The 26,701-nt window shown below is 46.8% G+C and overlaps 1 protein-coding gene across 3 annotated transcripts in view; it reads left to right on the plus strand.

Moving 5' to 3' along the window:
* Positions 1–1,998: 1,998 nt before the first annotated feature.
* The window catches only part of LOC138527494 (serine/arginine-rich splicing factor 5-like), a 57,621-nt gene continuing 32,918 nt past the window's right edge, over positions 1,999–26,701 (plus strand). The window contains exons 1-5 of one of the 3 annotated variants that reach the window (XM_069638731.1): positions 1,999–2,157; positions 16,107–16,248; positions 18,679–18,749; positions 19,624–19,773; positions 25,196–25,268. In XM_069638731.1, the coding sequence (XP_069494832.1) occupies positions 16,123–16,248; positions 18,679–18,749; positions 19,624–19,773; positions 25,196–25,268 (420 nt within the window). In that variant the 5' untranslated portion in view covers positions 1,999–2,157; positions 16,107–16,122. Of the gene's footprint in view, positions 2,222–16,106; positions 16,249–18,678; positions 18,750–19,623; positions 19,774–25,195; positions 25,269–26,701 lie in introns of all 3 variants that reach the window. The other 2 variants (XM_069638733.1, XM_069638732.1) reach the window with 2 other exon arrangements.

Consider the following 26,701-nt stretch of genomic DNA (forward strand, 5'->3'; position numbering starts at 1 on the left):
GGCCGAGGGCTCTACTTTCTAGTGGTGACAGACCAATGGTTCCGCTATCCGGAGGTTGAACTGGTGGAGTCGACGGCGAGTGACCACACCATCATGGCGCTGGAGAAAATGTTCGCCACGCATGGTTTTCCGGTGGAGCTCTGCTCAGACAATGGGGCGCCGTATCGGGAGCAACGTTTTGCTCAGTACTGTGAGGAGAGGGGAATACGCCATAGGAAAGTCACACCGCTCTGGCCGAGGGTAAATGGGGAGGTAGAGCGCTTCATGCGAACGGTAAACAAAGTGTTCCGCATATCAGCAGATGGAGGCGCAGACCTCCGACGCAACTTAGTGGACTTCCTTTGCGAGTACCGCTCGACCCCCCCATCAGTCAACCGGGGTCGCCCCTGCCGTAGCGCTCTTCAAGCGTGTACCGAGAGGGCTCCTGCCCGAAATGGAAGGCCGCCAGCCGGGGGAGATTGAAAAGGATCAAGTGCGAATGGAGAGGGCAGTGAGGAATGAAAAGGAAACGATCCGGAGGAAGCTCTCGGAGAGGCCGATTGCGGTGGGGGATACCGTATTGGTGCGAAACCGCAGAGCAGAAGGAAAGTTATAGTTAACCTACGAAACCCAGCCCTTGGGGGTGACACATGTGAAGGGCTCGATGGTCACAGCGGCCAACGCATGTGGAACTGTCACCCGGAATGTCTCGTTTTTTAAAAAGCGAGTGGGGTCTGCCGAAACGGATGAAGTCGACCCTCCGGCACCTGAGCCGAGAGATGAACCGCCCCTGAGACCTGATGGACTGGCCGAGACTCAAGGGACACAAGAGATGCCTCCGGCCGAGGCACGCCGGTACCCGAGCCGGGCGCAAGCCGCCGCAGAGGTTCCAAGACTTTATCATGGACCCTGCCTAGGCATCTAGGTCGTAGTGGAACATTTATGGTTGAAGAACATGTTGTTAAGTTATACTGTTGATCACTGTTCGTTGTTTGGGGAAAAAGGAGGGATGTTATGTAGTAATACGCGGTTCTACGCATGCGCGGCCCACAACGAGGCTCGCGCATGCGTGTTTGAAATAAAGACGGTCCCGGCCGGCAGTGCGCGCCAGAGACCAGAGCAGCAACACATCTCCGGCGTCTCTTAGCGCGCGCTGCGTGTGTGTGCGCCCACAGGTGGGGCCTGCCATCGCCCCACACCATCACACTCTACACCTCCCCCCCACACACCCCTCACAAATGACCCCCACGTTTTGCACTTGCACGGTAGGATTGTCACAAGGCCAATATAAACGTTTTTGATGTTCTACGTTTTTTCCTGTGCCCCTACCCCCAAACTTCTCTTGTAGCGGTTGGAAGCACTTGTGTAAAGGCGCCATACAAATGTCCAATAAATCAAATAAATACCTCATTATTGCCTACCAAGTTGAATTCTACACTAACCCTAAACATAAAAACGAAATGAGACTCAGGCGCAAACGGCAAGATATCCAAGTTAAAGTTGTATTCGAGAAATTTAAGACACGGCAAGTATTTATCTATTGCTAAAATATTTGAGCTGGTGTCAGCCAGACATGATCACTCATCTGACTCTAACCGGGCCTACCTAGACTGCAAGCAAGCTACGGGCGGCCATCTTGCAATACTCCATTCTAGTGCGCATTTCCTTAGAAAGAAGCTCAAATACCAAAGTATATTAATATATATTTCCTTTAAATAAGTATACGGTATTTTAAAGTGCGTTTTCCCCAATATATACCTATTGATAAAATAACGATTTAATTTAAGAAGAAAACATCGATGAGCTCTAACAAACGTCGCTCACATTAATATTATTGATGTTTTACCACCGGCTTTCATTAACATGCCTTTTGAAAATACTTTTCATTACACCTGGAAGCTTCTTTGTTTACACCCTACGGGATGCGCCCATTTTCCAGTGCGCCTACCTGCAGCAGGTACACAGTTTGCCGACCTACACATCACTGCTGCGCTGTATAGGAAACGTCACATCCGGCGGATAGGGAAACGTCACCGCTGGGCAGGCTCCGAGTTTTACACCTACCTTCTCGCTCGCTCTCCCTTGGTAGAAGTCGCCATTTTGTGTACTGAAACTGACGGAAGGAGTACAGTGAAAACGGCAGCGAGAGACGGACAGCTTGGCCTAGCAGAGGCCGAGGTATATAGAGCTCGTTTGGACTATCAGTATATTGTGGGAATTGAGGATTTATTACGGAGAGGAAGTACGTACCAGTGTTGGCGTGGCAGTAGGGCGAAAGTGCGATGCTCGGCAAGTGCTTTGGTGGGAGGCACGTTTCGAATGTTAGGGGACAATGCGGCTTAACGAGGGGCATCCAAGGGACCGCGCACGTCCTTTTTAAATGCATGGAAGCGGAAGAATGTTATGAATGCTCGCGGAGGGAATCGGGGTAGTTTATTAACTGAATATAAATGCTAAATGATTACTGGACCTTAGTTGTCGGTGTATTATGAGAACTACTTTAGAGAAGCAGTGTTGGCGCTGCATAGCGGGGGAGGTGGCGTAGGATGCTTCTGTGTGTGCGGGTGGAGTTTCTGGGGCTGTTGAGGACGGGGGGGGGGGGGTATTCAGAAGGTGTGGTGCAGATGTGTGTGGAAGAAAAACGCCCGAGGAGTGCATTGAGAAACGGGCATGGGGGCTCTTTTCAGGTGAAACTTGAAGCGCAATTTTGGTGAATGAGGTTGGGCGCAACGCAGGCCCACAGTCCGACGGGGTGGGAGATGTTCGGTTTTTTATCTTGGGAAGATGGCCGTCCGTCCTGGGGAGGGGAGACTATTTTGTGCAGTGCTTTCTTTAATCTCTTGCACCTATGGACCAGGACCTGCATTTTGTGAACCGTGCCGGGTTTGTTAATATAAAATTACGAAGGTGTATTGGCATTTCGGAAGCTCCTGGTGTAGGGTTGACACACGTTACTGGCATTCAAATACACTGCATGCAGCATTCCTCGTACTGTATATTTTTGATGTCGGGCCCGCATTTTTCGTTGTGATGGGGTGTGATTTTACTTAATGTAAACTGGGAGGTTTAGTTGCATCCCTTGATATATAGTTGTACTTTTTGGTTTTGCTCGGTCCATAACACGTATATTTCTTGCTCCCGACGTACCACCTCTTTAAGTTAACGCATTAATGAAGTGAGTTTGCTACAATTTTCACGATCCTCTTTCCTGTGGTGAGTTGAGCATAACTGGGAAGGGAAGGCTCTATCTGGGCATCCAGTCGTTGCGTGTGCTGGCCGGGCTTTGCATTATTCACAAAACCCCGACGATAGGGGAATAGGCCGATCAGACATCATTTTGCCTTGTATGTATGCAGTGCACACGCAGTCGTCCCTTCAGTCATTTGACTGCAATTGTAGCACTGTTGCCACCTGGCGGCCTGGAATTCAATTGTGAAATTGGCCAGATCCCGTGTTCATTTTCACATGTGATTACAAGCAGAAACGCATCTATCAATCGTAGGTAGAATGTCTATATTTTTGTTGTGTTATACAATGGATAGCTTGGTGGTAATGCATGATTTTAGGATAATGATCACGAACCCTTGAAGCTACTAAAGTATGGATGCGTATTTGATAGGATTCAGGCAGATTACTTTTGCAGAGGTGCAAGGTGGTAGAGTGCATGTAACCGTTCTTAATATAACTGAAACGTAGGTAATTCAGATGGATCCGTTTTAGAGAAGGCATAAGGGTCGCAGGGTGGGGCAAAAGGTCAATGTAATTGGTACACAAACCAAACGAAGGCTGCTTTGGGTCGTCGGGATACATTACCGGATACGTCTGGTAGACCCAGAAAAATTGACCCTCGTTGAGCTCTAGATTGGAGATATTGTTTGAAAAAATGTGGCAGCTTTAGACCTTCAGCAATGTATCACGTGGATAAGAAGTTTCCGATTCCGATAGATGATAGTGGGGCATGGGTAGGAGGAAAACTAGGGCTCCCCTTTTTTTAATCGCGAAGTTGATGGGGCTGGTATTTTATCGGACGTGGGATATGGGGTATTAAGCAAGCAGAGTGGTCTAAATGCAGGTCAGAAGTACCAGGGTCCTATGTGTCTATAAGTATGGTTTATCTGAAGATTTGAGAGGGTGCAAGTGCTTTTATTGTTTGCGGGTGTTTGTAAGGGGGGGTGGGTGGCTTCAAAACATTGAGGTGAGTCCATGATAAAATGCGAATGAATCAAAGCCAATCGAACCAGATTTTCCCACAGTGCGTTTTGTGAAGGAGTCTGGTTTATCTGACGGGTCTGATAAGTCTAAATGTAGAAGTTTAAGTTATACGAGAAATATTGAATGTAACTATGTTCAATTCAGATATCTCAATTTTTTTTTGTCCGAACTTATATTGTGATTATGCGGTGATTTGTCACCCTAAATTAGCAACCTTGGACACATTGTTTGCTTTCTGGTAACACCTTTTGTAAAGCTCCCTTTTTGTTGCACTTTTAACAGACCCCCGCCCCCTCACACCCCTCTTTCTGGGCATTCCAGTGATCGTAATAGTTAAGATGTTTCACCCCAATTGTGGGGTAAAATGAATGGGTGTTCTCTTATTTGCAGGAAGAACCTTTGTGGCACCCATCTTCTCTCTGATGAATATCCTCTGTTTCAAGGATCGAAAATTAAGATTGGAATAGCAGGAGCTAAAAGCAGCTCCTCTGCGTCCAGCAATTAACCAGTGACCAGGAGCTACAACTGGGGAACGAGGCACTAGTACATAGCGTTCCATAAATCTGATTTACATATGACACACACATCTGCATGACTCCTTTTGTCCTAATGTTTACATTTTGTCCCAACTCAGTTTAATTCTCATAGGAGCCTTTGTTCAGCTTGAGTTGGCATATGGGGCCACAAGTGGCTCCTAGTAGCTGTTCGTGTCGTGCTAATCAAGCTCTTCTAGGCTACTAGCCAGGGCTCCCTGCTCTTGCCATATTTTTAAAAAAGTCTCTACAAACCTTTGTGAAATTTTTTAATTCTCGTGTATGCCCACACGGTTGTCCAAATATATATTCTTAACACGCTCCCAGCTTCGATACTACCTCCTTAGTTGTACATTTCGTGTCCTGCCAAGATGGGCTGATGTACCTTATTTTTTGGGTAATGCCTTAGCGCCACCTACAAGCTGAAACTATTGCATTATGCATTAGAGTATAGAGAAATGATCTGATTACTTACTGGTAATCTTCATTACTCCTAGTCCTACTCTTCTTCATCACAGTACTTCCTCATGAGGCCCCTGCCTCCGACACAGGACCTTCTATTTCTTGAAATCCCTATAACTCCTCCCCCACATCCACATCACTCAGTTTCATATTACCAAGCCGGAGCATGGGACCTTCGCTGCAGGGAATGTGACGAGGAAGAGTAGGACTAGGGGTAATGAAGATTACAGGTAAGTAATCGAGCATTACCTCCACTCTTCTCCCAGTACTACCAAAGCAGCAACAGGGAAAGGGTCCCAATGAGAGACAGCCAAAAACAGTGCAGCAAAACACACACCCACAATAACTCTTAATTCACATCTCCAGAGACAAAACTCCAACCACGAAGGAACCAACCCCAGAGTGGAAGAAACTCCACCCATAGCGGTTGATGAAAATGCCTAGACCAGCCAAGGCGGCAGCCATACAAATCCCTTGCAGAGAAAACCCTCCTTGCATCGGCACAGGAAGCCGCCAAACCCCTGGCGGACCGCCCCTGATCGTGCACAGGCAGGCCAGAAGCCACATAGGCCCTGGAGATCACAACCCGGAACTACCGGAAAAAGGAAACCACAGATGCGTTATGCCCAGTCCCAGCCGGACCACAAGCAATCAGAAGACTATCAGATTGGTGGAAAAAAGCAAACCTAGCCAAATACTACCAACACGTCCCGCCGGACATAATGTTGAGCCAAGCCACTTCCTCAGGCGTTCTCGGATCATGAAAGAAGTCGGGGAGAACCAGATCCTGAGAGGTGTGAAAACTGAGATACAACTTAAGGGAGGAACGAACTTCAGACCACACCTCAGCATCATCAAGTCTGGCAGCAGCCTCAGGAAAGGAGGGTGACATGAGAGCCCCAATCTCCCAAGCCTACTGGTAGAAGCAAGGGCGATCAGAAAAGCAGATTTCAGTGTAAGGTGTTTGATATCAATTCCGGAAAAGGGCTCAAAAGGAGGCCCTTGAAGGAACCGTAATACACGCAGGAGATCCCTTTTATCAGCACAAGGGCGGGAAGAAGAAAAACCCTGGAGCAACTTCCCCGCCAACACCTCCCCATCCAAGTGACCAGAGTCCCCCAAAAGGAATTTCATGGAGGCCCACCAACAGCGAAGCCTGGAAAAAAAACTTGCAAAACCCCTCCTGGAGGAATCGGAGGGTAGCAGAGAGGCCAGAACGCAGGGGAGGGATACCAGACCGCCCATACCAGTCTCGGAAATGCCCCCAATGCCTGCCGAGCACCTTTAGAGTGGAGGGTCTAAGAGCATGCCTAATGGACTCAACTACAGGATCTGAGAACCCCTGAGATATCAACCTAGACTGAGCAATAGCCACACTGCCATTGCATCCGGTGGACCTCCAACCGCGGATCCCCTTGAAGGGGACACGGCCACCTCAGAACCAGCCAAGGTTCCAAGGACCGACGCTCCAACAGAGAGGAGAGCCAACTCTGGCGTGACCAGAACGGAGCTAACACAAGTCACCCTGGACACTCTTGATGCACCAAACCACCCGGGGCAGAAGAGGAATAGGCGGAAAGGCATAAAGGAAAACCCCAAGGCCGCTGTACAGAGAGGGCGTCCATTCCCCCCCCCCTCCAACCCCCTCAGCCTGAAACCGAGAGCAGAAGAGGGGAACTTCTGCTGAGCCCGGGGATGCCAACCAGTCTAGAACCGGGGACCCTAATCTTACACATGTCACCACAGAGACCTGGGCCGTCAGGACCAGTTCCGCAGAGGAGTGAAACCGGCGTCTGAGAAGATCCCCTTGAACACTGTCCACCCCTCTGATAGTGAGGCCACCAGAGACAACAGATGAGATTCCCCTCCCAGGTGCCTATCGGCGCTGCCAGAGCATTCAAGGAGATGCCAGAACCCCTTTTGCAGTTGACATATGCCACGGCCGTCGTATTGTCTGATCGGACCAAAACCGCCGACCGTCCAGCAACTCCTCGAAATACACCAGAGCTTGGATAATGGCACAGCTCTTGCCAATTGGATGATCGCCGGCTCTCCCTAGATCGCACAACCCTTGAGCTGAGAGGACCCACAATGTAGACCCCCCCCCCCCAACCCATTCTGCTGGTGTCGGTAGTAAGAGAGGCCACAGGAGGAAGGACCATGCACACCTCAGCCTGTAGACCTAGAGCCACCATAGAAGGGAGACTCGCAGCGCTGGGGACACTGAAAACAAAACTATGAAAGCTGAGACGTCGGGAGCCAGTGGGAGAGAGAGTATAAAACACCAGGGGACGTAATTGAAGACAGGCTCAAGGAACTGGAAAACAGGCGAGACGACATGTGCCCCGTAGCTTCAGCAACAGGCGAGCCGAGACATACTGCCTTCTGAGAACCCAGAACAGCCAGCAAGTGCCCCCTCACCCTGCACAACACCCAGAGCACGCTGCTCAAAGCCCCCACGTTGAAAGCGTTCGTTCCGGACAAACGGTGCAGTGCCTTGAGACCCATAAGCAGCCAGGTGACTCATTCTAGAAGGCATAGTGACCAGGAACACCTGCAAGTAGCAAACTTGACCCTGAACAGACTGTAACCCACAACAACCATTTGGAGAGAACGGATCCTATGGCCAACTACTTGGACCGTGAGCTGGGTACCAAGTCCTAACCATGCAAACCTGGACAGCAGGAGACAGGAACGGCAACTGATACACCCCCGCCCCCTTCGGAAGGAGCCCATTACCCAGGAAGCCGAACCCCACCAGTCCCATACACCTCTGAGAAGATGGAGACAAGGAGCCAGGGAAAACCGCCAGTCGCTGCACTTGCAGCAGAGGGCAGCAGGCCTGCGCCACAATATAACCGAATGCTTGTCAGCCCACAAAAAGATTCGACCTATCAAAAGGAAGATACAGGACAGTCCAGCAGACAGAGGAGCCACCAGGCTGGCGTCAAAAGGGCAGATTACTGTCACAAAGTGGGGCAAAGCAATCTATCCCGGATAGCAGACATCAAAGGTAACCCCTTACCTGGGGTGTGCCTGTACTGGAAAAACCCACTGAAGTGACATCCCCCTCCACCGGCACCAGGGGCTCTGAGAACCCCTCTGTGCCAACTGGTCTGGGTCGCAATCCAGTCATGGCGATATAACATCTGTTCAGCCTTGTCTGGATTTGTGACCAGGATCTCTACAGTAATGACTGCTCTAGCTAGGGTAGAATTAAACCTCCCTCATCCACTTTGTGCAAAGACATGAGAGGTTGAAAACAAATATGGGTAATATTGGATAATAGACCATCTAGATTTAGACTAATACGTATGTAAGTTTGAGAATGGAGCACAAAGATTTCTCGTATGGTCGCTTGGCATCGGTCTCCCTCCAACTTCGACATTAACATTACACGAGATATCGAGTCGAAGGCAGTGTAAGTCTGCGAAGTAGACTGATTGTTTGGATATGTTACGTTGAGCTTTTATGACATTGAGACAAAAGATTGATGTGGGTGCCCAAGCCAGCAACAAACCCTGATTGATATGGGTCTCTAAACTGACCGACCTTTGACCATACATTGAAATCACGGAGGATCGGTTTTGCAAATCGCTTGCCCGGAGCGTCCATTAGTGCGATCGGCAGATAGTTCTGCGGCAGAGTGTGGTCGCTTTTTTTGTAAATGGGCACAATGATCAATGTTTTCCATGATGGGGGTATTATTTTGGATTTCACAACTTGTTGAAAGATTTTGTCCAAGATCACAGCCCATCATCTTGGGATGGATTTGAACATTGGGTTGTGAAGCCCATTGGGGCCGGCTGGCCTGGATGAACTGATTTCCTGAATACATTTTTCTAAAATGGAACAGTCTACAGACCACACTACTGCCGCATCAGCGACCGGGGAAATGCAAGCATATTCGAGATCAGTGTATAGTTAAGTAAAGTGAGCTAGCTATTGATGCTCTTTGTCACAGTTCACTTGCGATACTGATTGATGAGGAATAGTGCTTCTGTTAAGGACCCAAATGGCAGCCACATTTTTTATGGCTATAACTTGAAACATTTGCTCACTGTCCTTCTGATATTGTTGGGCCTTGTGTGCTCTCGTCCATTGCCGATAGTTGCATCATAAGGAGTTAAGGGCTGCTTTTAGCCAGTCCTTGCTAGATTTAATAATTGACCCACGCTGATAACGATAGTCAACTTTTCTGGCTTTAACTGCAGGATCAAAGGAATGGGCATGTTTAGATTTGTGTCCATCCGAGGCAAAGACGGGCTGAAGGAAAGAGTCAAAGGTTTGTGTATGGCATTGGGGAGCAGACTGGAGTGCGAGGGGCGTTTGAAAGTTCATGTAACGCATCATATCACATCACAAACTCTCTTCTTTACACCACCGTTCTAGAACACAGATACTATGACACCATTCGGTATAACTGTTCTCATACCAACATCTGCTGCATACCCCCATCACTCTTATGTAAACACTGCTGGTTACAGCCGCTCCCCCCCCTCCCCCCAGCCAGGCGTTCTCATCAGGCCTAACACAGCCACATTCGGTCTGGATAAATCCTGCCAGAACAAACACATAATCCTGATCTCTCAACCACCACACCTACCGCTAAGAATCAGCTATTACACTAATTCCACACCAGCAGCACACATCCAGTGCTCGCACGCACCTTTTGACTCTCTACTGACTTGAACTTCGGTTCCCAAGGGTGTTCAACCTACCAGCGCCTTCCGACCATACCAATGGTACCGGCGCTATATAAATGCAAAGTATCATAACATATCACTTCCCACAAGTCTGAGAGGAGGCGTGGAAGCAACACGTTGGCACCGGAGTACCTAGGCCCTAAAAGAAGAGACTGGGAACCCACTGCATGGCCGTTACTTCCGTGATGCATTTTCTATAATTCCATGCCGGACAAGGGAAAAGAAAATGATCTCATTTGACCTTCCCTCGCACAGTTCAGAGGAAGAGGACAGGACACTGCATCTGCGTCCATAGCTAGCACAGACCCAAACACACCACTAACTTGCCACATTACTGAGGGGGTGGCTTGAGCTTTGTATCCAGTAGCTGGTAGCCCCATGCTCTAAATTGTTTCAATGGGTCAGTCTAGGAAGGATGAAGGGCCGAGTCAGCACCGCTGAGACTCTAACCCGAAGTGTAGACGATGCCAGGCCGGTACCCTTCCGGCGGATTGCAGACGTATCCAAATCTGCACCATTTTCACAGGCTGCACGCAAAGAATGCAGCCAACGTCCGGTGCATCCTGGGCTCTGTGTGTCTGAGCAGCGGGTGGTATGTGGCATGCCTGCGACAGAACAGAGCCCCCACACTTTCAAATACTCTCTGCCACTGTCCTCCCACGACAAGAAGCAGGAAGGCTAGCCCATACTGCCAAGTGCTTGCTATCATTTCAAATAAATGTGTACACAGAGCACGAGGAAACGGCCTGTCGAATCAAGATGGGCAAAACAGGAGGAGGGGGGGGGCATCAAGCCCAGTCCTTCCCTCTCCTTACCTTCCCACTGGCCGTGCAGGACCCGGGACACAATGCTTACGCTGTGGTCCAGAACCCAGCAAAGAACCGAGTGAGGCAATCGTGCTCAACTGTGACCCCCAAGCCTATCCGGACCTAAAGCGCATCCTGAGTGAACATTTTGCCATCATTAGAACATTGACTATGAGCTCCACGTGAGACTTATGTGGGGTTTAATCAGTCCCCAGAACAACAGAACCAAAGGGTCCACTGGAAAAATGACCTGCCAGCCTTCATAAAAACCTGTACACTGAAAATGGGCTTATTAAGACAACCCCCCCCCCCCCCCCCCCCCCCCCCTCCCCGGTCCCCTCCAGGAGGCCAGCAATCGGTGCTCCCCAGTGCCCCGCACCAGGAAGAAAGTCCAACCTGCCGGAGGAAAAATTAAACTGAGGGATGTGGGGGAGGAGTTATGGGGATTTAAAGAAATAGAAGAGGGTCCTGTGTCTGAGGCAGGGGCCTCATGAGGTAAATACTGGGAAGAGGAAGAGTGGACGTGGAGGTAATAGCTTATTAGGAGGGACACACAGCATGAATGTGTTTGGTTATTTGCCCACCCATTGAATGGATATTTCCACCCAGTTCCTGTCACCCCCCCCCCCAATAAAAAAAAACCCTGCAAACTTTTTTGAGCTTGCTTTTGTCAAGCCTTGCCATCAAACTGCACTTACGTTCCCTGAACAGTCTTCTGAAAGTTAATGACTGAGGTTGTAAACGAGCTGCTAGTGTAATAAAATGTCTTGACAAGGTCTACCTTCAGCTACTCTCTAAACCAGCCACTTGCACTAGGCATGTCTTCGCTGAAACCCTGTTGAAACGTTTTGACTTGGGTACACGTATTAAACTTTTGCCAGGCACTGTTGTTAGATGCCCAGGTACTTGCACCCGCTACCATCAATAGCCAGTTAATACTGCTACAGCAGTGCCTGTCAATTACTGATCCCATGCCTGTCATGAGCTGGTTTCCCCAAAGACCTCCATGCCAGCTAATATCAAAACTTGTCCCTTAAAGTTTAGATTTGTCTGTGTAGTTGAACGGCCAGTATAATCGGCATAGGATATAATTGGAGCATATTATTGTATCCAGCAAACATGTTACCACTGATTTTTGTCTTGCACCGATTCGCTCAAACAGCATTTGGGGCATATTGGTGTCCCATCCTAGCCCTCCCTGTTAACTGGCAATGGATGATGTATGTTATTCATAGATACCGCAATATATTCTGTAAATCCAAACAAACAGTTAGGGCAGCCCTGCTGGGTTGCTTGCGAAAATAGAAGATATTCAAGCCGTCTTCCGAGTGGCTGTCATGCTGCTCCCATTTCACTGCTACTCTTGACATGGCCAGGTGGCTACCAATATAAGACATGCAAAGCACATCAGTAAATGGTGAACTACTCTGGGTGAAAATCAGCCTTTTGGATCTGGGCAAAACATATGCTCCATCATGGCCGTGTGTCCACTATAGTTGGATAATCTGCTCACAACCTGTTTAGATATTGGACTGGTGGGCAAATATGGTTACCACACCAACAAACTATATTTGCTCAACGTGTGGTCTCAAATGTCCTGGTCTAGTGCCAGTGTTTTATTTTTCTCTGAATGTTTACTGCCTGGTGCGAGGCACGCCCTTTCAAATTAAAATCTCTACAAACTGGTTCAGTGAAAGCTGGTTTATTGGTCACATGCACGTGACTTATTATTTTGAGATGTCAATTCATATATCCGCTTTGAATCTCCTCACTGTTCTAGTTTAGTCAGTTTTGTTTCAGATAGTGTGTACAACCTAGAAACAAGGGACTTGGATATATTTTATTTATATCCTGCTCATACACAAGTGTTTCAGAGCATGGTCAAGCAGAGGGAGGGGAAACGGGGAGAACAAAATAAACGCCAATCTTACTAGGCTCTGTGACATTAAGAATGCGTAAGTATATGGAAATGGGGGTGGGGGGGGAGTGCGGAACGGAATAAGTGCTGTAAATAAAAGGCCGTGAAAAGGGGTGGTGCATCCAGCAAGTGCAAGATGAGTCGGTGTATATCTGATAAGGGCAGAATAAGAGTGGGGGCTGTATGTGTACAGATACAGAATCCCAGCGCAAGGGGTGGCCCTCAGGCAGTGCTGGAGGTAGGCAGGGTGAGCAGGTACCTGGGCCTGAAGGACATGGGGTGTCCAGGTGGGTTCATAGTCATTTTTTCGAATTCAAAAATGCAGTCATTTTTTCAAAAAAATGTTTTAATACTTTTTTTTATCCGAAATGGGGGTGGGGGGGGGTTCCCCCCAACCCGCCATTTAAATATTTTTTTTTTTTTTAAAGGAATTCAACTTTTTTTTTTCGACAAAATGACTGACCACCGTCCAGGTGCATGGTGCCAAGAGAGAAACGGGTCGGAGAGGCGGAAGCAAAGAGGACTGTCTTGAGATGCTTCCGGAACAGGAGATGGTTCTCCAAGTTTCAGGGTGGCCGGGAGGCTGTTCCAAAGGGAGCCCAAAGATGGAGCTCTGCTACCAGTTCGTTTCTTTGAAAAATGACTGACCAACCCTGCGGGAGTTGGAAGTAGGGGAGCAAAGGGCTCGGGATGGGAGGTATTTGCAGAGGGATAGTTGAAAGTATTTTGGACCCAGGCCCTAGAAAGCCTTGTGGCCAATGCAAAAAGGTTTGAAATGTAATACTTGCATCCACTGGGGGCCAATGAAGGGATTTCAGAGCTGGATAGATAGGATCCCAGGGCTTGAGGCCAAGGACAAGTCTTGCAATCCTGTTCTGGATTAGTTGTAGAGGGCGGCGAGTGGAGGCAGGTACATTTGAAAGAGGCTGTTACAGTAGTCCAACCTGGGGAGAACCAGAGCTTGTGAGACGGTGAGCTTCTGAGGGAAGGAGAGGAAAGGCAGAGTACCTCTAAGGAAGTGCAGATGGAAGTTTGACTTTTTAGAGACGCCTGAGATGTGTGCGGAGGGAAAGTGTGGACTCGAAGATGACCCCACGATACTTGGCCTTGTAGGTAGGGGTAGGAGGAGGGTCAAGGGAGGCCGGCCAGAGATGGGGGATAAGATGGTGAAAGTGTACCAATGAGGAGGATCTGTCTTGTTGGCATTTAGACAGATCGTTGGCGACACACCAATTTTGAATGGCGATTAGGCAATCGGAAATGAGGCCAGTGGAGGAGGTGGCTGAGGGAAACCTGAAAATAAGTTGGGTGTCATCTGCATAGCACTGGAAGTTCGAGCAGGAGATGGAAATGCGGTAGGCGAGAGCTGCCAGGTATTGGTTGAAAAGCCAGGGCGAGAGGTTCGACCCTTGGGGAGCGCCACAAGGAGGAGAGGGAGATGGAGGATGGGAGGAACCCAAGTTGTACTTGGGAGGGTCGGGTCGATCAGAAAGGAAAGCGGCCAGCCAGACCAGAGCCTGATCGGTGATGTCCAGGTTGTCACAGAGCCGATTGAGCAGAATGGTATGGTTGACCGTGTCGAAAGCAGAGGATGGGTCAAGGAGGATGAGGACAGTTAAGGTTAGAGAGCAGGTCTTCACAGTTGTTCGGGAGAGCAGCTTCCGTACCTCTGGCAGCTTGAATCCAGATTGATGGTTGTGGAGAGAGCCAACAGTGTCAGAAATAATGTTATGTGAGATGGCCAGCTTTCCCAGGAGCGTCTCCAAAAAGGGAGTAGTGGCAATTGGGCGATAGTCAGACAAGAGGGTTCAGCTGTGGGTTTCCTGAGGAGAGGATGAACAAGGGAGTGACAGGGAAATGGAAAAGCACATCCAAAAGCCTAGATATGGCATCCTTGCTCCGTCCCCGTGGTTTTAAAAGCTTTGGTGATTGCCCACAGAAAGAGTGGACAAGACCGAATTCGAAACCCTCAATGAAATTTAGCAATATCTGGGGGACTACAAGCCAAAGGGAAAATGTTCTTAATTCACAAAGCCACGAATGAGTGTAATTGGCGTAAGGTGCATACACTGTCCTTTATCGTCCAAGTCTCTAGACGCCCCTCAACACTAGAGGGTTGAGGAGCGTCTTCGCTGTCTACTACGGCCCTGTTCCAAAACTTCCTTTCTGGCACAGTTCAACTTATTTTCAAGCCTTCTTTCTTTACATCCTAATTGGAAGAGTCTGACCATGCGCAGTCTACACTTGGACTGCTTATGCATTGTGCTATCTGAAATCCTTGTAGAGGCAAGAGTCTGGAACTCTTGGGTAGTGGTGTGCAAAAGAAGTTTGAATACAGTCATCCATAAATAAGCCCACACCAGACACCTTAAAGGATCTCCTAAGAGTGGCTGGTGGATAAAGGGCTGCTTTTGAGTACCATAATATAGTTCTGACAAGGCAACCAATGGTTTGCGAGGTGCTGGCAAACTCTGCCTGGTTGGGGGGGACTAGCATTGGCAAAGGTCGTTTAAAAAAAAAAAAAAGTGTAACATTGTGGCCCAAAAGCACAGTACATAATTGAACCCTGCATGTAAACCAATCCCAGCCACATACAGGTTAATATTTGCTGTCTGAGAAAATGAATAAACGATTTGTTTACTGTGGTGTACTGAAGTCTTTATTACTAAAGCTACATGCCAGCAAATGTCAACAGTCAGACTTTTGGGACAATTACCCTAATACTGGTGATGGCACGGGGGAACGGCTACTCTAGTGGTAGGCCGGGGCAAGTTTAATATATACAGACAACTCCTGTGCACACTTCTGTGGGGGCGTTGAAAAGTTTAGTGCATGGGTGAAATAATTCCTAGGCTTGCAATGCACCCAGAGCTAAGGAAAAGTTCCAGTTGTGCATGGGGAGCAAGGGTCCTTGTGTAGATGGGGTGGGATTGTTCAGGGGCTTAGGGTTGTTGGCGATTTCTTGCAGGAGAATAGCTCTAGGTTGAGTGGCAGATCTACTGCTGTAAGAGCACAAGATGGCAGTCCTGTGTTAAGGCTGAACTCTAGTGTCAGTTGTCGGGGACCCTTTCTTGGACATTCCCATCTTGTGGTCGCAATGGCTCACCATGGCAGTGGGCCTGCTGTAAAGTATGCTCATTTGGCTAGTTTACATCCACGCCTGGCGAATGCACTTACTTGCTTGACATGTGACACATGCGCCTTTCCTTTTATTTTCTATTGTTTTTGTTTTTTATTTATTTTGCACCTACCGACCGCATCAAGGGGGGACACGCATGTATAGGGTTACAAAAGGCTTTCTCCTATCAATGATGGTTGCTGTTGGATTTGAATCATTTTTGCATTTGTTTACCACAATTGAAGGTGATGGTAACGCACATTGCCAGCGTTTTTAATCTCTGAAAGCGAGGGGCGTTGGTGTTCTTCATTGAGTGCACATAACCTGACAATTGTGTAAATATCAATAACAAGGATTTTTTTCCCTCCACAGATTCATCTAGTTCAAAATGAGTGGGTGTCGGGTATTTGTTGGGCGTCTAAGTCCCCATGCTAGAGAACGCGACGTGGAGAAATTCTTCAAAGGATATGGGCGTATTCGGGAGATTAATCTGAAGAACGGCTTCGGCTTTGTGGTAGGTTGTAGACCATTGGACGGTGTGGTGTGCTTGTGTGCGTTTCTTTTCCCCGTGGCAGTTGCTTTGGCAGACTGTTCAAATATAACTTTGACGTTGTTAGTAATTTGATTTAGATTTTGCAAAATGTATCCAAATATCTGAGTGCTACGCTGACTGCAATGGGTCATTCTGGCTCCCCTATCCTCCTCCTTTAGCCGCCTGTCCCCCGACCAACCAAACAAATGGAAAACTACACATGGTTGCTGTAGCTCTATTGGGGGAGATGAGCTTTTTTTAATGATTTCTTTTAAAGGTATTGGGGTTAAACTGCCTTTTCAGTACTTTTGGTTAAACTACTAAGCTCTGCATTTCTTTTTTAGGTGGATTGAGTTATTTTTTTTTTTTTAGTTTTCCCCACACATGATGGAGATCTTAGGCCCAAAGTACCGTATGGAGACTGGGCCAAATCCAGTATGTACTCTTAGCTCTGGGATTACTGCAGAACTTCCTGTAATCGATGTGGCTTCTGAATTTTTGCCTTGTTTCTGTTGGAGGAAGCCCAGGAGTCACTGTCTGGTTAGTTTGCAGGTCCACGCTCCAATGGACCAGATGCTGGGACACAGACTTGCGGACCACTACCCGGGCGGCTACCTCTGGTTACACTCCCCAAGATGGGATGGAAGTGGCAAGCAGTGATGGCCACTTGACCAAATTTGCAGACCGCTACATTTTGGCTGGATCAAAGAAACTGGCCCTGCAAGGGTCCCTCTTTGTGGAGGAGAGCTGCAATATCTGTGAAATTGTACTTTTCCGTACGATTTTAAGATCTCTTGGCTCAACTCGCGACGGTGACCATGAAAGCAGGGTAACCGAGGGGGCGATGTTGGCTAGCCAACAGGATAGTTCCAGAGCTGTTCAGGCCCTTCCAGTGGCTGGATTGTAGAAGTCAGGACTGGTTGTTCTCGCTGGTCCACGAGGCTGAAGCACAGATTAATGTCTCAGGGGGTCAGTACTGCTGGTGATCTTCCAACAACGAGTTCCGGTCTTCAGTGGGCTTCCTTCCTTTGGGGCCTTGGCTCGAACATCAGTTGAAGTGCACCCAGTTTGTGTGGCTGTGCTTTCACTTAACGACTAGATTGCATTAGTCCCTTGCCAACGGTATGTGTATAAGGTACCCATTGATTTCATCGCTGGAAATAAACATCCAGGGCAAATCAATATATTTTTGAACCCCTATGCAAATGTTCTAGGACTGGCGTTTGTTTACATAATTGCACCAGTCCTAAGATATGTTGGGAGGGGTGTATAGTGGGTTAAAAAAAATCCCCCCACTCCGTTATTCAGCAATGAAATAAACGACTCGGTCCTTCTGAAGATTATAAAAATGGCATGTTACTTTAGTTGTATTCTAACAGGACGTTTTGCCGCTGGTGTTATAACTTTGATAAGACTGACACGTCAATGTGTTTTAAGAATTTGCTATGCTGACAGTAATAACCCTACACAAGCTCGCTCTAGCTAAAGTGCCTGCAAGCATGTAAGGGGTAGCTGTTTGATTATTGTGCAGCCTCCTTTAAAATGTGCTCCTAGAAAGGGCTTTTCTTTTATCGTTGCCACCCTTGTCCAGATGATATTGAGTTAACTTCTCAGAATGTTAGCAGATGGTGCGCAGATTGATCAGGTATCCTTTCTGTTCGAAGGCCATATGGCCTTCTCTGCACAGTCGGAATGTTAACACGTAGGATAGCAGGTTGTACTTGACTAGCCAACCGAGGATCTGTTCAGACATATGGTTTGACTCCATGCATGATGGTGGACTCAAAATTCTGGCTTTCAATTTTGGAAATGGCATTGCCTGTTTACAGTATAACTGGCAGTTCTTACTATATAAGAATACTATCCCTCACATTTGTGGGGCAGCAGTAATAAAGAGCCGACTAGGGTTTTCTTTTATGAGGATGATCCCTGCTCCACTTTGTGATGTAGTCAAACACCAGACTGGTTGATTAAGATGCCAAATTAGGAGATGCAGGGAAAGTGGTCTGGACCAAGGGGTTCTAGCCACACTTGCAATATCTATTTTAATTAAGTGTACATTTTCTTTGGGAAAACTTTCTAGCAAATGCCTTTTCTGAGTGTGAATCCTCCCCCAGACCAAGCACGTTTTAGGACCCAATTCTCCGGAAGGATAAGGCATGCCATATCTGTTCCTGTAGGAATAGACTACTTGCATTCTCTAACAATTGAAAAGGAGAGATTTACAACGTTTTTGGTCCCCTATGCTGGGAAAATAAGCCTACCACAAGGTAGTCCATGTAACATATTACTGTAGCTTTTGTTTTTGCGGGTTCCCCTTTTTACACATTTCCCTCATTAATAGAGTTGTGTTTTTTTCCCCCTGTATTTTATGCATGTAATGTTTACTTTGAATGTTTTGTGTGGTTTAAGGAATTTGAAGATCATCGAGATGCGGAAGATGCGGTTTATGAACTGAATGGAAAAGAGCTTTGCAGTGAAAGGTATTTGAAATATCTTTGTTGGCAAGCGCAGTTAAAGCTTTAATTCGTTTTTTCCTTTTGTTGCATCATTTTTGGGAGTTGCACTGGATTCTTCAGAGGAACAGTAAAATCCACTTGGTGTAGAAACCGAAATAAGTATTTGTTTTGCAGGAGTTGAAAGCCGCTCTTGGGTATCCGGAATCTACTAGTAAACAAGAGCCACCTCTTGGCAATGATGGACTAGTACATAACAATTTCCAGTTGAGGGGCCAATGATACCTTTTTGTGTTCCTTTTTAGAGACATTTGCGCACACAGTTGATGTGCTTGTATTTATACCGGTTGGCCACAGGAGTCAAAAGTAGCTTCTGGTCGTTTTGTATCCAGTTACCAGACTCTTCTGGTCGTCAAGCAGCTCTTGGCAATTTCGTCCCATGCATTGTATTGGACGTTCATGCTTTTGGCAGGTTCGTCAATTAAGGTTTCTCCACTCATGGAACAAAATCGACCCATCATGGGGATTTTGCCTGATGCTAAATGTTGTTCATTGCCCAGCCCAGATTACTGTTCTATTGTAATTGCCAGAGCTATTTCACTTGGTTTATAGTGAAAATGACGACTGCAAAAATGTCTTTAAAAGAATGTAGAAAGAGAACATTTCGAATGTTATGGGGTGGGGGGGGGGGTTCCCCCAGCCCCCGTTTTTATTTTTACTACCTAAACCCAAAAAAAAGTACAAATAACACATTCAGATTTTTTTCGCCATTCTTTTTTTTTCGACATTTTTGCAGTCGACATTTTTTTTTTTTTCGATATTCTAACTTGATACCATTTCACTTCAGGGCAAAGATGACACAGATGATTTTCACAGCTAGTTTAAACCTTTTTTCTTTAAGGGTTACAATTGAACATGCCAGGAATCGCAGAGGGCGAGGTGGCTTCGGTGGTGGTGGTGGTGGAGGAGGTGGAGGCGGCGGCGGAGGTAGAATGGGCGGCAGTTTTCCTTCAAGGTTCAGCTATCGACAGTCCCGCAATAGTGCACCAAGGTAAGTTTCGTTTGCATGAAGCCTTTGATTCTGACTTTTGAGGAACTTCTATGTGGACAATTTATGTTGCACCCATTTTCCCGGTCTGAATATTTCCTGATGTTTGGGTGCAAATTCTCAGTCTGGGAGAACAGTACTATTGCAAGAAGCTCCTTGACTTTGACGCCTATCCATAGCCTTATTGTCGGGTTCCCTGCTATCCTGTTACTTTAGTACTGTCACTTCCTTTAATCTATCTTCCTCTCTATCTGTGGTGTTCCCCAGGGGTCTAACCTCTCGCCCTGGCTTTTCAACCAATACCTGGCAACTCTCGCCCACTGCATTGCCGCTTTCTGCCAAAATTTCCAGTGCTACGCTGACGACACTCAACTCATTTTCCGGCTGCGCTCTACCATCTCCTCTCCCTCTCTCATCTCTGATTGCCTAACTGCCATTCAAGATTGGTGTGCCGCCAATGATCTTTGAATGCCAGCAAGACGGAGATCTTCCTCATCGGCACACCTTCACCATCCTTTCCCCCTCACCCTCTGGCTGGCCTCCCTTGGCCGCCCTCCTACCCCCGCCTGCAAGGCTAAGAACCTCAGGGTCATCTTTGACTCCACCCTTTCCTTCTCCACCCACACCTCTGAGGTCTCTAAAGTCAAATTTCCTACTGCACCTCCTCTCCTCCCCCCCCCCCCCCCCCAGAAGCTCATGGTATCCCAAGCTATGGTTCTCTCTAGGTTGGACTATTGTAACAGCCTTTTTCTAAATCTACCTGCCTCTACTCTCCGCCCTCTGCAACTAATCCAGAACAGGACTGCGAGGCTTGTCCTTGGCCTTAAGCCCTGGGATCGTATCTCTCCAGCCTGAAATCTCTCCATTGGCTCACAGTGGATGCAAGGATTAAATTCAAAATCCTCTGCATTGTCCACTAGGCTTTCTGGGGCCTGGGTCCAAAATACCTTCAGCTATCCCTCTGCAAATACTTCCCCTCTAGAGCTCTTTGCTCCTCTACCTCTCTCAGGGGCAGTCGTTTTTCAAACAAACAAGCTGGGGGTAGATATCTGTCTTTGGCTGGGGCCTCCCTCTGGAACCGCCTCCCTGCCACTCTAAAACTTGAGAACCATCTCCAGTTCCAGAAGCACCTCAAGACCTTCCTCTTTTCTTCTGCCTTCGCTCCGCCTCTCTCCTGCTGATCTGTTCTCTCTTGGCACCGTGCACCTGGCCACCCTCTGTCCTCCGGGCCGAGGTCCCTGCTCACCCTGCCACCCTCACGCACTGCCTCCAGGCCATCCCCTGCACTGGTGTCTGTATCTGTACCCATACAGCCCCCCCTTTTCTTCCTGCACTTATCAGACCTACCCTGCTGCTGCCTTAAACCTAGCACTTGCAAATTGCTGGCTGCACTACCACGGTTTGCCTTTGGTTATTTATCTGTTTCTCCTCTGCTTCGCACTTTCCACTTCTCCCCCTTCCATGCACTTTTCCCCTCCCCCTCTCTCATGCACTTGCACATTCTCAATGTCACTGGGCCTAGCAAGGTCACTGTTTGTTCACACCTTGCTTGCCTTGTCGCGTTCTGAAGCACTTGTGTACGAGCACAATAGAAATAAAATATCAATACCATTTTGGTCTTAACGGTAGCAATGCTTGTCTGAAGAGTGACACATTGCAACGGACATTGGTCTGCAGCGGAATGGAAAAGGACATAACCGGGTGAAAGAGGTGCAGATTTTAGACCAACCTGGGATATTTGTAGTGTCCGGATGGGCATGCTTATTTTGATAGCTAATGTACGGCGAGTTAATTCTGTAAGGCGTACAGCTGAAGGGCTCACTCGTGATGATTCTGAGAGCCAGTGTGTAACCTTTGACAGTGTTTCAGTGCTTTCAATAAGTACCAAAATAAGTTGCAGGATTTCAGGAGGGCTTTAAGTTGCACTTCAGCATACTATTGAAGTCTGGCGGGTTGGTGGTTGGGTGTTAACATGGCCTAAAATTGCTCCTCTTGGGAGCTCTTGCCGGAAACTAAGAGCAGACGCAGTGGTTTTTAAGAATTCTGCATCAACCCCCACAATCAAAATCCTTATGAATGCCAAAATAAGCGTATGAAGATATGACACGGTCAGCGGAGAGTTCTTGGAGTACAAAGTCCTGCACATTATCAAGACGTACACAGCTCCACAAATCTCTGGTGCAAGAGGATCTTGGGCACAAGAATGAGTGGTGACAGTAGGTCAGTGGACTCCAAGGCTAAATTTGCATGGCGTAGGTTTCACTTATATCTGCGGCATTGTGTTCTTTTTCCAAGGAGCCGCCACATAGTGCATGTTCATAACGTTTGCTAATTGGAGTATTGCGAACCTGGCCATAGGGATTTCCATGTGAAAGAGCAAGTGGGGGGGTGTAATGATTACAAATGGGTGATCATATTACTAGAAAACTAGGCAGATTTGATTTCTAACAGTCAATACCCTGAGATGGTCCGCAAATCGATGCTCATTCACCGCACCCCAGCATCTGTGAAACGGTGGGCATAAACATCCCACTTTGGTGAGTTTATATGATGGGCGAGTACCATGGTACTTATTTGCTGGAAAGTATGGGGATGTTTGAAACTTTCATTTGCAGTAAATGGCAAATGTCTCACTGTGCATGGCTTGCCTTTTGGTGGTAGTATTGCACCAAATATGAAGTGAGCTTATGGCGACCTGCGCCACTTTACAGAAGGCCTTGGAACATGGTTTGTCGCCTGTCACCATGGGGCTTATTGCAATAAAACCAGTTTCCAGTGCTGCCGCCCTCGTGTATTAATTTTACCCTGTGACGTTACCACACGGTGCAGATATTTTACTACTAGCTCCTCTGGTCCTTCTAGTAAGTTGGCAAATTTCTCCAATTCAGTTTCACTGGTTGTAATTTCACCCTCACCTCCCTAGTTCTAACACCCAGTAGACTCTCATTTAGACCTCACACACGATTCGTTATGGCAGCATTTCAGAAAGGTCTTGCTGTTGAGGATCTGGAAGGGTTTATTATGAAAACCTGGGTAGAAAATCACTGTTGCTTGGGGACATAACACGGTTGATCAGTTTCCTGGCTAAGCTGGATTTAGTAATTTTGTAAAATGGTGGCATTTGCTTTCAATAAGCCTAATGCAAAAGGAAGATCTTTGGGCACTCTTCACTCCCCCCGCCCCCTCCCCCCCCCACCCATTTAGCACAAGAGATCTCTGGATGCAAAATATACGTTTCCTTATTGCTTAAGGAAAGGTGTATTTCCCTGGTCTTTTCTCCCCATGAGCACCAGTTTCCGTTTTATTCCATTAGCCTTGTGGTCCAGCATTTTTTTAAAAAAAAATTTACAGCCTTTTTGCCACATTTTATGACTACCGTGGTGAACCAAAGCTCGTGTGCACTCATGCTACATGTGGAAAACAATGTGTTGGAAGGAGTCCGATGGATATATATTGGTCAGTTCAGGAGTACGGTTTCCTTTCATTTGGGCGACCGTTGAAAGATCCTATTTGAATTACACGCTCAAAATGGCAGTATTTGGCTACTGGCTTCATGAAAATACAAAAATTGGCGAGCTGGAAAATGTGCCCGTGTAGTTCTTGCACTAATCTATAGTCTATTTGGGCAGTTTTAATTAAGGGTGTGGAAGGTGCAAGTTGGTCATTGACTGGATGGTAATCCACGGCCCACTCGCAATCCGAAATATTTATGCAATGCAGTTTCCTTATGTGAGTTGCTGCGGTCTGCGGCATGTACTAAATCATTGAAACCTTTTTGAAAGCACATACTCGTGACCTCAATGGGGAAGGAAAAGTCACGTGGATACTGGAACTGTAACTAAGACCTTGCGGTCACATGTAACCTGCCTACTGAAATTGCTTTAAAAACCCTTGTAACAAGCGCCACAATGCCTTTGGCCTGTGAGTGCGCTATACAAATGCAAATAAATACATTTATTCCAGCTTTTGGGGATTCTACTGTCCCCCATTTTATGGGACTTCTAAAATAGTCTGGCCTGAGGGATTTACCATAGTCTGCCTGCTACACAATTTGACTTCTGGCAGTCCGTTTTGAAGTATGCACACCATTTTGGCATTGATTGTTACCCTACATTGGTTTTGTGAAGTAGGCTGCTGGCGGATGTAATTGTTTGCTTAGGATTCAACTGGAATGCAGCCAGCTTTACCACAGTAGTAGCCCAATGGACCAGTATGGTAGCCGTTGGGGTGTCAATGCATTGCGTTTTTCTCGATTTTGTTTTTGCTAGTTCCTTTGGGGCAACCACGAGAAGGCTGTTAGAGAACACGTGTGCACTCCTGAACACAGTACCGTACATCAAGTGTATGGCTGGGCCTAAGACCACCCCAATTGGCTGTCCACAAATACCAAGTTTTTGCCTTTTGTGTGTGCTAGCTTAACTAGCCCATGTTTTGTATCTAGGGGCGAACTTGGGCACTCTTAAAGTCTACTGGGATTGTTGCTGTTTATTTACCAGTATTTCTGTAGGATGGGCTGCTGCAGGGGCCATACTGGCTTAATCCTCTGTCCATTCTCATTTTGGCTAGTAGTTGTGCAGTTTTCTGTCGCACTTGGACTTTCTGTTGGATGCTACATTTTGTTCTCCATATTCTTTATTGGCCTTTTAGAATGTGGTCATGCAAATCCAGATTCTTTTCTGAGCGCAAGTGAGCCACCGACTGATATCGGAGAGGTTGGGAAAGGAAATTGAATTACTAGGCAGCGTTGTGTTTACTGTGTCTCCCTTGTAGACCTATGCGTTTTTCTAATGGTGTATCTTTTCAGTATGTTAGTTTTTTTAAAATATCATGCACTATTACCACCTGCGTGGCACCATGGCGAATCTGTAAAGCAAGATGATACGGTGTGTGCGTTTGTGGGGGTTAAGTTGGGACTGAGCGGGCGAAAAGAGCAAGAGCGGTGAGGTGCTGTTGGCAGCTTCTGTTCGGTTTGCACCGTTCGATGACCGTAGACGTTTAGTATCTCAGAGTAATTATGGAATAACTGCTCTTCAATACTGAAATGCCTCCTCCCATGCGTTAAGCCCGATTGCACTACCATAGCGACCACAATGGTATGGTCTACCTTTTGTTTTGACTGTTAGATTCGCCATACACTCCTCGGCAGAGGATGGGGGTTGGGAGAAATCTCTGTAGCCTGTGTCCTAATTGAATTTATAAACATTGGATATCTCCACCCACATGTGGGATCTCAAAACGAACCACTTCCATAGAAATATTAATTTGTGATGCAGCTTCCTACATGTCCCCCATGCTTACCCAACTGCAGACCTATTGAGTTGTTCCCTCTACATAGCTTTCAGCATGGACTCCCAACCACCTAGGCTTTTCGTTTACTTGCTTGTGTAGCAGGTGTGTACAGTACATTGTTTTGTTATTTTTCCAGTAGATATGGCCCCCCTGTTCGTACAGAGCACAGGATTATTGTGGAAAATCTCTCTTCTCGAGTGAGCTGGCAGGTAAGCACAATTTCATTGATCGCCTTTGTATATGGATGTTTAATAGTTCACATTTTCAGCTGCTTAATGTTCAATATTTTAGTAGCGGGGAAGGAATCTATTGGAAGCGGGACTATTTAGTCCATATAGAAATTCTTGACATAAGCTCTTGATTAGTGTTATTAGTGGATTGGATGCAAAGACATATAGCTGGCTTAACCTATACAGAGCACTAACTTCATTGCATTCACACTTTGTGCATTTGGCATCACTGCCTGAGCCGGGGTTATTTTTAATTAGGAGGGGGGTTGTAATGGCAGCTGTCTATTTAAGTGTGGCGAAATGGAGTTCCTCAGAATAACTGCTAAATATAGCTTTTTTTGTTGTGCTTCTTGGTCTTACTAGTTGCCCTTTAGTGCAGAGCTTTTAGCGTGTGACTAAGTGGCATTTCTTTCCACATCTTTATTCTAGTTGTCTATTCTTTTGACACCTATTGCTTTTCAGCATTGAGCTTTCCTGTGTGAGCATTTCCTCTGTAGGGAAGAACTGGAAACACCGCTCCCTTCAGTTAATTTACTTTTTTCATTTACAACTTGTGGATAGTTGAACCTGTTTAAAAAAGAAAAAAAACGAAATGCTTTTGATTCTTCTTAACTTAAGTGGTCCAAGAGCTGTTCTTCGGTTTCACCGACTGACAAATAACACATATGGGTTGCATTCGCCTGGCGGAAATCTGTAGGTCACCTTTGATTTCATGCCCTAAATACACAATTTAAGCGGACAAACCTGCAACTTTAAGCACTACACTCGTATTTTTCAGAAAGACATTCGTCTCCTGTCAAAGACTTTTTAATGTATCCGAAATGTTCAGAAGGAAGGAACTAAAGGACATTCTTATAGGAACTGAGACTCTTAAATGTAAATTAAGTGCCACGTCAGTTACTGCCATTGAGCCACATTCCATTTGACCATAATTGTAATTAAATTAATAACTGTCTAGGAAAGTGTCCCCTTTTCCCACTTTATGCCCCATAGGCACAGTTTAACCCGGTGGGCCTCTGTAAGAAGACCTTCCGGGTTAAACCTGAAGGCCCAAAGATTACTGACTCAATACAATGAACTGGGTTATGAAATAGTGTAGCTTTACGGTCTGCAGAGCAACTGTGCAAACAAAATCGCAATGTGGAAATGTAGTTGTTACTAGGCTTTGATGTGCCTTGTGGAAAAGTGCGCCCTATGATAAGCATGTGGTCTTGCCTCTCTGCAACTCATGCTAATACGAATTAAAATCCTTCCATGTATAGTCCTATTTTTCATGTCTCCTTTTTGTAGTGCTTTTCTTTGTATATTTAATTTTAAGATGGGGCACAATTGCCATGTGTTGACTAATTGCTAAGGATCACGTGTTTTCAAATCTAGTATTAAAATGGGCGATTAATTATTTTCAGCAAAAG

The sequence above is a fragment of the Ambystoma mexicanum genome, chromosome 14 (assembly GCF_040938575.1).
Source record: "Ambystoma mexicanum isolate Mex_15411 chromosome 14, UKY_AmexF1_1, whole genome shotgun sequence".
NCBI lineage: Eukaryota > Metazoa > Chordata > Amphibia > Caudata > Ambystomatidae > Ambystoma > Ambystoma mexicanum.